This window comes from Sorex araneus, chromosome X (assembly GCF_027595985.1).
Source record: "Sorex araneus isolate mSorAra2 chromosome X, mSorAra2.pri, whole genome shotgun sequence".
In the NCBI taxonomy this organism is placed as follows: domain Eukaryota; kingdom Metazoa; phylum Chordata; class Mammalia; order Eulipotyphla; family Soricidae; genus Sorex; species Sorex araneus.
Window position 1 is genome coordinate 106,006,491 of NC_073313.1, and position 13,378 is coordinate 106,019,868.

At 38.6% G+C, this 13,378-nt stretch overlaps 1 protein-coding gene across 2 annotated transcripts in view; it reads left to right on the forward strand.

Annotated features, from left to right (window-relative positions):
• The window catches only part of COL4A5 (collagen type IV alpha 5 chain), a 245,474-nt gene that overhangs the window by 173,088 nt on the left and 59,008 nt on the right, over nt 1-13,378 (forward strand). For both annotated transcript variants that reach the window (XM_055121721.1, XM_055121720.1), the window contains exons 35-37: nt 4,150-4,239; nt 4,626-4,765; nt 7,921-8,047. In XM_055121721.1, the coding sequence (XP_054977696.1) occupies nt 4,150-4,239; nt 4,626-4,765; nt 7,921-8,047 (357 nt within the window). The remainder of the gene's footprint in view (nt 1-4,149; nt 4,240-4,625; nt 4,766-7,920; nt 8,048-13,378) is intronic.

Genomic DNA, 13,378 nt, shown 5'->3' on the forward strand with positions numbered 1-13,378 from the left:
CATGGCCACAGTGTCTGCACAGAATCAAAAACATGCAAATAATGTATTCTGTTTCATTCATGTACATGGCAGGATATAGAGTAGGAGTTCAAAGAAATCACCTTTTCCAATGCTTTGCCTCAGACAATTCAAATATTAAAGCATGTAAAATATATTGTTGCTAATTTGGTTAGGGTTACTCCCAAGCAGTACTCAGATGCCATGCGGGCCACTCCATGAGTTTATCAGCTAATTTCACTGGTGGTTTAATGTGAGGGCCCAATAATATGATGCTTATATGACCCTGTAATTTTGGGGATTATCCACATGACCCTGATGATGCTTGGGTGTCTTCAGGGATAAACCCATTAATGCACAGAGGACCATGTGGTGCCAGAGATCAAATCAGGGTCAGCTGCTTGCTAAGCATATATCCTAACCCCTGTACTATCTCGCCAGCCCTAGTTTTTTGTTTATTCTTGGACCATATGCACTGCTGTCCAGGCTTAGTGATTGAGAGTTACTTACAGTATACTTGGGACACCATGCAGTGTCAGGTATTAAACACAGGCTTTCCACATGCAAAGCATGTGGTTCAGCCCTTTAAACTATATCTCCACCGAACTGATTATATTTTTTAAATTTTCTAAGTATGAAGCTCGCAGCTTGGGTGGAAAAATAGTACAATGAGTAGGGCAATTCGCTTATAAACAGCTGACCCAGTTTCAGTCCCCAGCATCACGTATGGTCCCCTGAACTGCAGAAGGATTGGACCCTGAGTGCAGAGCCAGGAATAAGCTCTTACCACAGCCAGGTATGGCCCTGAAATGAAACAGAAAAGTGGTTACCATCTTTTTTAATTTATTTTTTATTAAATCACCACGAGATAGCGTTACAAAGCTTTCATGATTGGTTTCAGTCAATGTTCCAACACCCATCCCTACACCAGTGTACTTTTCCCACCATTAATATTTCCCATATCCCTCCTGCCCTTCCCCCTCAGCCTGCCTCTATGGCAGGCACTTCTCTGTCTGTCTCTGTTTCTCTCTATCACTGTCTTTCTCCATTCCTCCCTCCCTCCTTTTGGGTGTTATGGTTAGCAGTACAGATACTGAGAGGCCATCATGTTTGGTCCTTTCAGCACACATATCCCATCCAGAACAATCCCTTCCAGTGAGCCCATCTTTGTCATAATGGTCCCTTCTCTATCCCAACTGCCCTCTTCCCCAGGTCTTGAGGCAGGCTTTCAACCATGAACCCTTTGTTCTGGCCCTTGTTCCTGCTATTCTTGGGTATTAGTCTCATACTATGCTTCTTTTTTTTCTTCTATCTCACAAATGAGTGTTATCTCCTTCTGACTTATTTCATTCAGCATGATACATTCCATATCCATCCATTTATAAGTGCATTTCATTACTTTATTTTTATAACAGCTGTATAGTATTCCATTGTACATATGTGCCATAATTTCTTTGACCAGTCGTCTGTTGTAGGGCACTCAGGTTGTTTCCATATTCTGGCTATTGTGAACAGAGCTACAATGAACATACAAGTGCAGATGTCATTTCTATTGTGTGTTTTTGCCCCCCAGAGATATATTTCCAGAATTGGTATTGCTAGGTCTTATGGAAGCTCAATTTCTAGTCTTTTGAGGAATGCCTATATTGTTTTTCAAAAAGGCTGGACCAGTTGGCATTTCCACCAACAATGAATGAGAGTCCCTTTCTCCCCGCTTCCAAGCCAGCACTTGTTGTTCTTATTATTTTCTATGTGTACCAGTCTCTGTGGTGTAAGGTGATATCTCATCTTGTTTTTATTTGCATGTCCCTGATGATTAGTGATGTAGAGCATTTTATGTGCCTTTTGGCCATTTGTATTTCTTTTTGAGGAAATTTCTGTTCATTTCTTATCCCCAGTTTTTGATGGCATTGGGTTTTTTATTATAAAGTTCTCCCAATGCCTTATATATCTTGAATATTAACCCATTATCAGATGGGTATTGGATAAATAATTTTTCCTATTCTGTAGGCTGTCTCTGTATCTTGGTCACTATTTCTTTTGGGGTGCAGAAACTTTTTAGCTTATTGTAATCCCATTTGTTTATCTTTAGCTCCACTTATTTGGTCAACGGTATTTCATCTGTAAAGATGCTTTAAACTTCAATGTCATTTCAATTCAATGTCAATATCTACTTTTTCCTCCATGTACCTTATGGATTAAGGTCTGATATTGAGTCATTTAATCCATTTTGATATGACATTTTGGCCTGGTGTTAGACAGAGGTCTGAGCTTATTTTTTATATGTCGCTGTCCAGTTTTCCCAGCACCACTTGTTGAAGAAATGTGAAGAGCTCCACTTCACATTTCTTTTGTTGTTGTTGTTTTGCTTTTGGGGTAACACCCAGTGATGCACAGGGGTTAATTCTGGCTCATGCACTCAGGAATTACTCCTGGTGGTACTCGGGGACCATATGGGATGCTGGGAATCAAACCCAGGTTGGCCATGTGAAAGGGAAATGCCCTAACCGCTGTGCTATCACTCCAGCACCTCCACTTCACATTTCTTTAACTTTTGTCAAAAATTAAGTGATCATATAATATATTTAAAAGTCTGTGTCAATATATTCAACTCTTTTGCATTGGTCTGTGTGTCTGTCTCTATTCCAGTACAATGCTGTTTTAATTACTACTGCTTTGTTTTACAGTTTGAAGTTGGGCAAGTTGATGCCTCCCATCTTCTTTTTCCCAAGGATTGCTTTAGCTATTTTTGGGAGTTTATTGTTTCATATGAATTTAATGAGTGCTAAGTCAACACAAGTTGATTAGAATTTTCATATATTCACTAAAACTATTTTTGTGCTTCTTAAGCCATTTTCTTATAATTGGACAACTTCAGAATAAGGCAAAGCTCATTTTCACACCAGAAAGCCCTTGATTAGACTCCATGCTGCCTTCTCTCAGTATAGTTGTAAGGAGAAATTCTTTCTTTCCTTTATACTTTCTGCATTTTCTTTCCAATTTGGAAGTTACTGTGTAATAAAAAGTATAAGAAAAATTTCTAAGGCTGTATTATATCCTTGGGAAATACGTAGGCAAATAAACACCACGGAGCTCAAGCCCCTAAGCTCTTGAGAGAATATGTGAATACCATTACTTGTGAGTATTCCACTTCCTGTCAACTTTTATCTATCCCTAGCCTAATGTGCTTTGGAAAATCATGACAAGTTACCACTTTCATTTACTTAATCTCACATAATCAGGTTCTGCACAAGAAAGCCATTTCTGAATCCACTGAAAAAGATTAAGGGGTTAAGGAGAAATTCTAAAAGTTTGAGCACATGTCTTATATGCATGAGAGCCTGCATTTAATCCTGACACTGCATGGCTCTCTGACCACTGTTGAGTTTAGTCTTGGTGTCCCCCAGTATTTCTGGATCTGGGCTGCACGGTATAACTGTACTCTAGCACTGAATTATCAAGAAGTCTCACTGCCAGGCTAAGTATTCCCGGGAGTGGCCCTGGACTCCTCAAGCACCACTGGTAAATTCTCTCTCCCCAACAAATTAGATTATTAGATTATTTTTGGTAAAAGCTGTTTTACACTTGTAACAAATAGGGTTTCAGTTGGAATTGTTATTAAGAGAAGAAACAAGGTGTCCTGGTAGACTTTTTTCTTATTGTTTTTTGTGCCACAACTAACTGTTCTTAGGGCTTTTTACACAGGGATCACTCCTATCAGGCACAGGGGACCATGCAGGGTACCAGGGATCAAACTCAGGTCAGCTTCATGCAAGGCAAGCGCCTTACCTTTGTACTACCTTTATGGATTGATCGATTGCTTTTTGGGTCACACCCCGCGATGCTCACTCCTGGCTCTGAGCTCAGTAATTCCTCCTGGCGGTGCTTGGGGAACCGTATGTGATGCCAGGGATTGAATCTGTGTTGGCCCCTTGCAAGGCAAATACTCTACGTGCTGTACTATCGCTCCAGCCCACTGTACTATCTTTATCAGGCCCTCCTGATACACATTTTTTTCAGTTTTAAATAATGTTATTTTGATTTTTAGAATATGATAATATATTAATGTTTTGTCCATTCAAATCCATGTTTGCATTTACGATACATTTAAAGAAAACAATATTGCAGATTTTAAACGTTTGACTTTTCTAGGTCCTAAGGGTGAACCTGGTGTCCCAGGGCATCCAGGACATATGGGACCTCCTGGACTTAAAGGAAACATGGGTGATATGGGGTTTCCAGGTACGTGATAAAAATGTACCATATAATTGATATCATCAGTGGAAGATGGTTCACTTTCTCTATCATCAGAAATAAGACTGGTGTTCATGGAATCAAAACAATGTATAATGTAAACGATGGATAGAACTATCATTATGCAAATATTTTAAGTGGGAATTAAGGAACAGAACTGTAGAAATCTCAAAGATTGTAATTCATGAATATATCTTTCTCCAACTTTATCCATTTAACTTATTTTTAAACATATGTATGTATATATTTCATAAAATATATGACTCAAAATTTGCAGTTTTCTTTTAAAATAATTTACTTGGTTATATGTTGATTATATATGCCACAAATTAAAAAATAGTTTGTAAAACACCGCATTTTACATCTTTCAACAGGACCTCAGGGTCTGAAAGGATCATCTGGACCTCCTGGCATTCCTGGACAACCTGGCTCCCCAGGACTCACAGGACAGAAAGGAGAAAAAGGTGATCCAGGTGCTTCTGGCACGCGTCTTCCAGGTCTGCCTGGCCCAAAGGTAAATTTACTCCAGGCACAAGGCTCAGGAGATGAATTTTTCTTGAATACTGTGCTTTTTAACTAAATATTAATTCTTCAATTAACATTATTACAAAATGGTATAAGCTATTCTGTTTCTTATCTTTCCTTTTATTGTAAAAATCTGTGCTTTGGGGTATGTAGCCCATTAGAAATAAAGGAAGAAAACATTCTGGTTTCTTTTCTCTTTTATCTGAATCTCTGAGTATGTTTCAGTAAATTAAAGGCATCTCTCTGCCTGGTTTTAGTTTTCTCTTTCCTTTCAAGTGATGAAGTTAATAATCTTTGTTCCAAAGTTTTTATTAACTAAATGGAAGATAATTATAAGCAATTAATGAAAGTGCAGTTGCATTCTTTTAACTGTGTATCTGCCGTAGTTATCTGAAAATAATTTTGTATATCTCTCCTCACCCTTAGTTGTGAAACTTTGGTGGTGCTTTTCAGTTATTCAGCTACTGTTTATATTATGATAATAATCCAATATCACCTAGTTACATTGAACATTATTATTGTGTGGGAGAGATCATAATCTTCTTTTGCAGGGCATTAAACTTTGTTAGATGATAAATATCACTGTTTTTGAAAGAATCTTCTTTACTTTAGAAAATGAGGCAAGTTAAGCTATAAGGCTCTGTTTGAAGAAACCATGATGCAAATATTCATTAAGGGAAAGTGGTTACATGTGAATTAACTCTGAGCCCCAAAACTTCAGTACTAGTTTCAGTTTTAACTGACCACAGAAACTTCACCATAGTCATAACTTCAAAAGATAAGACATACATTATGAAGTCATCATAAATAGGACAAAATGACTATCTAATTGTGTAGGAAATAGAATTTTATGTTTCCAATGAAGAATTGATAAATTCTTATTTTTTCTCTTTTTGGGTCACACCCAGCGATGCACTGGGGTTACTCCTGGCTCTGCACTCAGGAATTACTACTGGTGGTGCTGGGGGACCATATGGGATGCTGGGAATTGAACCCGGGTCGGCCGCATGCAAGGCAAATGCCCTACCCGCTATGCTATCACTCCAGCCCAAGAATTGATAAATTCTTTATATTAAGATGAAATTTATTTCTTGGGGAGAATTTTATTGATTCATGTGCTTATAAAACACAGTGAATTGTATTATAAGATACTATGTTGATTATCACTCTCTAGACCAGACTGTCTGGATCCAAATGCAGATTCATCCACTTACTAGCTACGTTAATGCGATAAAGGGATAACATACTGTCTTTATCATAGAAGTGTTAAGGATTGATAAGAATTATGTATGTACTTATCATGGGAATAGCCTGAACTCTGGATTCTGAAAACCCTATTGCCTCTTACCAGAAACTTTCATCACTTGAATTCTTTAAGATTAAATTTTTTATTTACATATGAACTGCAAGTTCATATATTCCCTTGCAGTTCATATATAAATAATAAAATTTAATCTTAAAGAATTCAAGTGATGAAAGTTTCTGAATCAGAATCCAGAGCTCAAGATATTCCCGTGATAGGTACATGGGACACCATGCCAGGCTGTTTTCACTTGGGGCGTCCCAGAGGAGGGCAGATGATAACATTCCCCACCCCAAGGGACTCTGGCAGCTGACCTCCACTTCCCAACCGCCGCCACGCTCAAGGACGCTTTCTGGACACACTAGAAGACACTTCCACCCCATTTTCCATAACTACCACGCTACTATATTTGAAGGAGTTCAGACAGTAGGCAACAAATCATCGCAATCACGATCACGAAATCCCGTTGAACGTCAAGCCACTCAAGCGGTCTCAGTAACCTCTACATTCGTCCTATCCCTGAGATTTTTGAAGCCTCTCTCCTCGGCCTTCCCAATGATGCCGCACTGGAGGCTCTTTCAGGGTCAAGGGAATGAGATTCAGCTGGTTACTGGCTTTGGCATGTGGATACACCATGGGAAGCTTGTGAGGCTGTCCCATGTGGGCAGGAAGCTCTCAGTAGCTTGCAAGTTTCTCCCAGAGAGAAAAGTAGGTTATAAGATATCTTCTAGGAGCTTGCTTTTAAGTCTCTGGATGTTGGCGTTGATGGAATTACACACACCTGGGTTTCTCTGCTGGTACCTTCATGCGTGAGGCCTGTCCGAATGTGTGGAGAGGGGCCTTGAGCATGGCTGAGGCTAGGTTCTGGTGGTCTTCGGCCGCCGGGAGCTCTGCTCGGGGCCCATCCCCTCAGAGGGGCCCTGGGGAAGACAGCCAGGCCTTACACACACACACACACACACACAAACACACACGCACACCCTCAGAGAGCCTGGCAAGCTATCGACAGTATCCCGTCCGCATGGGCAGAACCTGGCAAGCTACCAGTGCCGTATTCAATATGCCAAAAACAGTACATAGGTCTCATTCCCCTGACACTGAAAGAGCCTCCAATTGTTGGGAAAGATGAGTAAGGAGAGGCTGCTAAAATCTCAGGAAAGGGAGGAATAGAGACGTTACTGGTGCCCGCTTGAGTAAATCGACAAACAATGGGATGACAGTGATACAGTGATACAGTGATATATGAACTTATGGGCCGGGGCAATAGCACAGCAGATACGATGTTTGCCTTGCACGTGGCCAACCTGGGTTTAATTCCTCCATCCCTCTTGGAGAGCCCAGCAAGCTACCGAGAGTTTCTCACCCACATGGCAGAACCTGGCAAGCTACCCGTGGTGTATTCGATGTGCCAAAAACAGTAACAAGTCTCACAATGGAGACATTACTGGTGCCCCCTCAAGAAAATCAATGAACGAGACAACAGTGTTACAGTGCTATATGAACTTATATATCAACTCAAAGGGCTATTAAAATGATTGAATGAAACCATTTGTTAACTACTTTAATAACATGCTTCTCATATAGCTTAATCTTTATAAATACTCTAGAGTTCTTTGAGATTACAGTAGACAGGGTGCTTGTCTTTCAGGCAGCAGACCTGGGTTCATTACCAGATACCATACATATAGTCCCCCAATCCTGCCAGGTGTGATCCCTGAGTGCAGAGCCAGGAGTAAACCCTAAACACCGCCATTATGCCTCCCCCCAAAAAAATATAAATAATCTTATGCAATTTTGCAATCTAAGTCATGTAGAAATTTATTTTGTGTGTATATTTTCAGGGTGAACCTGGTCTGCCTGGATACCCAGGTAACCCTGGTATGAAAGGTTCTGCAGGAGCTACTGGTTTGCCTGGAGCAAAAGGAGAACCTGGAGCAAAAGGGCAACCAGGCCTTCCTGGAGTCCCAGGTAATACTCTTTTTAAAAATGCTTCCTTATCACAGAGGTTTTTGTTTCACAGGATTTTTATTATATTTTTCAAGGAGATAGTCACTTGCAACTAAATCTTGAACTAGATGCTTAACATTTTGCTTAAATTCTTTGTTAAAAATAAAAAAATTGATACTACCGATTCAATGAGGTGATATCCTATGGACAGAGTGCCTGTGTTGGAGTGGCATTTTTCAGTCTTTGACTGCTAGCCACAAGTCAATTAAGAAGCCTGTATATATATATATATATATATATATATATATATATATATATATATTTATTTATTTTTTGGTTTATACCTGGTTTTGTTCAGAGTTACTCATGGTTCATGCTCAGGGATCATTCCTGGTGGTCCTGGGGGAACCATAGATGGTTGTGAATCTAACCCCTGTTTGCTGTGTGCAAAGCGAGCATCTCATCTGCTATACTATACTTCTGGCCCCCTAATGTACACTGTCAAGCCCTAGCCTGCTGCTTATTCTCTTACAATGTTGTACTTAGCCACACACAGCAGGTGGCTGGTGGTAGATCAGGCATACAACTCATTCAAATGAGAACATCACATGATATTACCAAAGGAATTTAGCATAACAAAAAAGTACATAGCCTTATCTAAATTGTTTCAGTTCAGGACTAAACTAATATAGAGCCCACAGCAGAGCTCGGGCACTCATACGTGGTACTGAAATATCAACCTGGGGTTAGCCTGCACCTTACTCTCAGTATTATCTCTCTGGCTCCCTGTGTTTGCTTTTTCCTTGCTGCTTTTCGGGTTCTCTTTCTTTGCCTTTTGCCATTTTAATTACAGTGTAGCTTGGTTTGTGCATCTTTAGGTTTGTTTTGCTTTGAACATTTTGACTTTCCTGATTAGATTCTTGGATCTCTTTAACTTAGATTCAGGATATTTATGGCTGTTATTTACATAACATTTCTTGTCCCTTTCTTCTCTCCTTTTGGAACCCATATTTGTAAATGTTATTCCTTATAATGCTATTTGAAAAATGTCTTGTTTTCTCATCAGAGAGATAATACAGTGAGTAGGACTCTTGTCTTGCATATGGCTGACTTGGGTTCAATCCCTTGGCTTCCCTTATGGTCCCTAAATTTACCAGGAGTAATCCCTAATCAAAGAGCCAGAAATAATCCCTTATCATAGGTGTGTGTGACCCCCAAACAAAAAAAATGTTCTTTATTTGTTCCTTGGTAGTTTCCTCAGTCTTATACTCTGGTTCACTGATTATTCAACTTCTGCCATTCTTCTGTTAAGTCCATCTATTACATTTTAATACAACTGCTATATTTGTTAGCTCACTGGTTTCTGTTTTGGGGTTTTCCCCCAAACTTTGTCTTCATTAAATTTCCCTTCTGTTCATTTTCTTGTCTTAGAAAACAACATTAGGATTATTGCTTTGAAACCTCAACCAGAGAGTTTAGAAATATCTGCTGAGCGTAGGTTTCTTCCCAGGCATTTTTCTTCATCCAACACTGCAGGTTAAATAGTCTTTACTTCATTTTTCTGGTGCTATGATTTTTCTGTCTTGATAAGAATCTCTCTGTGTCTGTCTCACTCTCCCCTGCCCCACAGTGTCTACAGCTCTGCTTGACTGCACATGGTTTTAAGGATCCTAGTAAGACCTTCTGAATTGCAGTCTAGGCTCCAAGCGGGGGCCCTCTTTGGCAATGTTTTCATTAATAGGTCCTCTTTTCCCAGGAACTTTCGACCACTTGTTCCTGGGACTTTCAGGCATAATTATCCTAAGATGCTGAAGACCACCTTATGCTGAGCTAGTTCCCTTATAATGCAGTTGGGGCCAAGGTCCTTCCAAGCTGCACATGAACCTCAATGGGACCTCAGCTCCCTCCTCCAGATTACAACCTTGTTCTCTGCAGAGAAATATTAGGCCTTTTCCCCTGGCAAAGTTGGGAGTTCTCTCTGGAATTTTCCCTGGAGCTCTCTTTCTAACCCTTATCCTCAGTGTTTCACATACATTTTTGTGATTCAAGTTTTTAGGTAGATTTTATAGTGCAGTAATTGTCTAAATTTTGGTACTATGGCAGTTATATAGAAGTCCTCATTGAGCTATTACATTTTCCAAGGTAGTAATAATATTAAAGATGTTTTCATATACTTATTGTGAATTTGACTAGCATCCCTGTGAAGTACCTGCTCAGTTTGTTATGCTCATGTTTTATTGGAATGTTTGCCTTTTTTTCTCTTAGTGATTCAGAGTGATGATATAGGCATAGTCTTTTGTCAGATGCATATATTGCAAATGTTAATATTATATCATATTTGTCTTTCACTTTCTGAATGCTGTTATATGATGAACAAAAGTTGGTAATTTTAGCAAAGTTCAGTTTAACAATCTTTTCTTGATATTTTGTGTCCCCCTCAAAAATATTTGCCTACAGAAATTTATGGGATATTCTTCCAGTTTTATATAATTTTAATGTTTATTCTTTCATACATAGGTTTGTAATCTATGTTAAATAATAATTTATGTTTTGTGGTAGGGTATTTTTTCTATAGAGATTAATAGTTGGTCTACATTTTTTGTTTTGTTTTCCTGTTCATCAGTCAACAATTTCTTTTATTTTATATATTTATTTTGGCTTTGGGGCCACACTAGCTGAGCTCAGAGATTACTCCTTACTCTGTGCTCAGGGATCACTCCTGGTTGTACTCAGGGTGTCATATGTAGTGCCAAGATTAAACCCAGGTGGGCTGCATACAAGGCACACCTGCTGCTGTGCTCTCTCTCCAGCCAAAGCCAATAATTTTTAAGGAAAATAAATGGTAAAGCCTCAGGCCAGGAGAAATTATTTACAAAATATATATCTAATAAGGATCCAGTGATATATAGCTCCTAGGATGCTTGCCCTGCACACAGCTGACCAGGGTTCAAACCCTAGCATCTCATATGATCCCCCAACTACTACCAGTAGTGATTCCTGAGTGCAGAGCCAGGCGTAAAGCTGAATATCACTGGTTGTAATCCAAGAACCAATAGTATATATCTGATAAATGATTAATTATATATAGTATATATGCATATATGAAGTTCTTGTACAAATCAATGATGACATAATATAATTTAATATTTTAGAAACTAATATTTTAATGGGGAAATTTTGAACATGCCTTTCCTAGAATAAGATACATGGATGATTAATAATCACACTTAAGTTAAAATAAAAGTCATAGCACTACATGTATGCCCAAATTACTAAAATTAAAATAATTTTATATCAACATATAGTGTATGAAAATATGTAGCAAATTTATGATACTGTGAGTAAATAAAGATTTGTCAGGTATTTTTTAAAATATAGCAAACATTGAAATTACAGAGAAAAAGTCTTAAAAGGTCTGTTAATATTTTGTTTCGTTTTGGTTTTTTTTGGCTCTTTGGGTCACACCCGGCAATGCCGAGGGCTGACTCCTGGCTCTGCACAGGAACCACTCCAAACGGTGCTGGGGGGCCCATATGGGATGCTGGGAATCAAACCCGGGTTGGCCCCGTGCAAGGCAAATGCCTCACCCACTATACTTTTGCTCCAGCCCCAAGGTCCATTAACATTCATCTCTCAGAAAATCAGGTACCTGAGAATCAATTTTACAAAAGAAAGACTTACGCAAAGAAAACTTTAAATTACAAAAATAAATGAATGACAAGAAAATAGAAACATTCCCTGTTCATGGAATAATATTAATATTGTCCAAATGACAATCTTTCCCAAATCATACATATATAATGCAGTCCCTATAAAAATACTCATTACTTTTTTTAAAGATAGATCAAATACTGTCGAAATTTATATGAAATAATATTGCTCTGCGCCTCCCCCCTCCGCACCCAGCCAAAGCAAAACAAAGATGGGAGGAAATTGCCCAACTTCACACTGTGCTACATAATGATAATAATCAAAATAGTTTAGTACTAGAATAAAGACAGACTCTCAGACCTATGAATTGAAAGTCCAGACATAGATCCTCAGATATATAGACAGTGAGTCTTCAACAAAGGAGGTAAAGTATAAAGGGAGCAAATGAAGCTTCCTCAACAAATGGTGCTTGGAACAAATGGTCAGTCATAAGCAAACAAATGAACTCAGACCTCTTTCTAGAACCATGAACAAATGTCAAATCAAAATGACTAAAAATCTACATAGCAGGGGCTAGAGATATAGTGTAGCCAGTAGGGTGTTTACCTGCATGTAGCTAACCCCAGCACTCCATATGTTCCCCTGAGCACTGCAGAGCTCAGAGTATTCCTGGAGTTCTGATGGGTGTGGCCCAAACGCCTGCAAAAATATCCTCGACAGCTGACATGAATCTATAACTTGTATTGAGGAAAACAGGAAGAATACTTCATGATATTTGATTCAATGCCATTGAAGGAAAGATAAACCAAAGCAAAGATAAACCAAAGCAAAGATAAACAAATGGTACTTTAAATTAAGAAGCTTCTGTATTGCAATAGAAATAATGACCTGAACCAAAAGACACACCACAGACTAGGAAAAAAATATTTGCTCCCGACTAATGTGGCAAAGGGTTAATAATCCAAGTATATAAAGTAAAACTGTAGAACTGTAGAACATTACAAGGGAAAAAAGCCAACACCATCAGTGGGGATATGAGGTGAATAGAAACTTCCTCAAAGAAGACATACAGATGGCCACATGGTTTATGAAAAAATGCTCTACATCACAGATCATCAGGGAAATGCAAGTCAGAAGAGCAATATATCATCTAACACCAGTGAAACTGGTACATATCACAAAATAATCAAAGCAACCAGTATAGACATGGGTGTGGAGGAGGGAAAGGAACCTTGTTGGGAATATCAAGTGGTACATCCTGTTTTGAGCACTTGTATAAAACCTAGAATTCCTAGCTTACGTATGACCTTTCCAGAAATTCCGCTCCTTTGAATCTACTTCAAGGGCTCAAAAAACTATTCAGAAAATATATTTGTACTCCTATGTTTATTGCAGCACAATTTACAATAGTCCAAATCTGGGAATAACTCAAGTGTCTGAAAACAAATCATTAGATAAACTATGGTATAAATAAATAAATATATATAAAGGAATATTACTTGATTATACAAAAAGACAGAATCGTGTGATTTGCTGTTATGTGGTTGGATCTGAATAATATCATGTGAAGTGCAGTTAGAATAATATTCATCAGATGTGGGATTTAAAGAAACATAGCAAGGAAGTTTGAAATTCTCCAATGCAACAGAAACTGAGAACTGGTCTTTAGTAGTTAGGCTCACCATGTCAGGGGGTACTAGG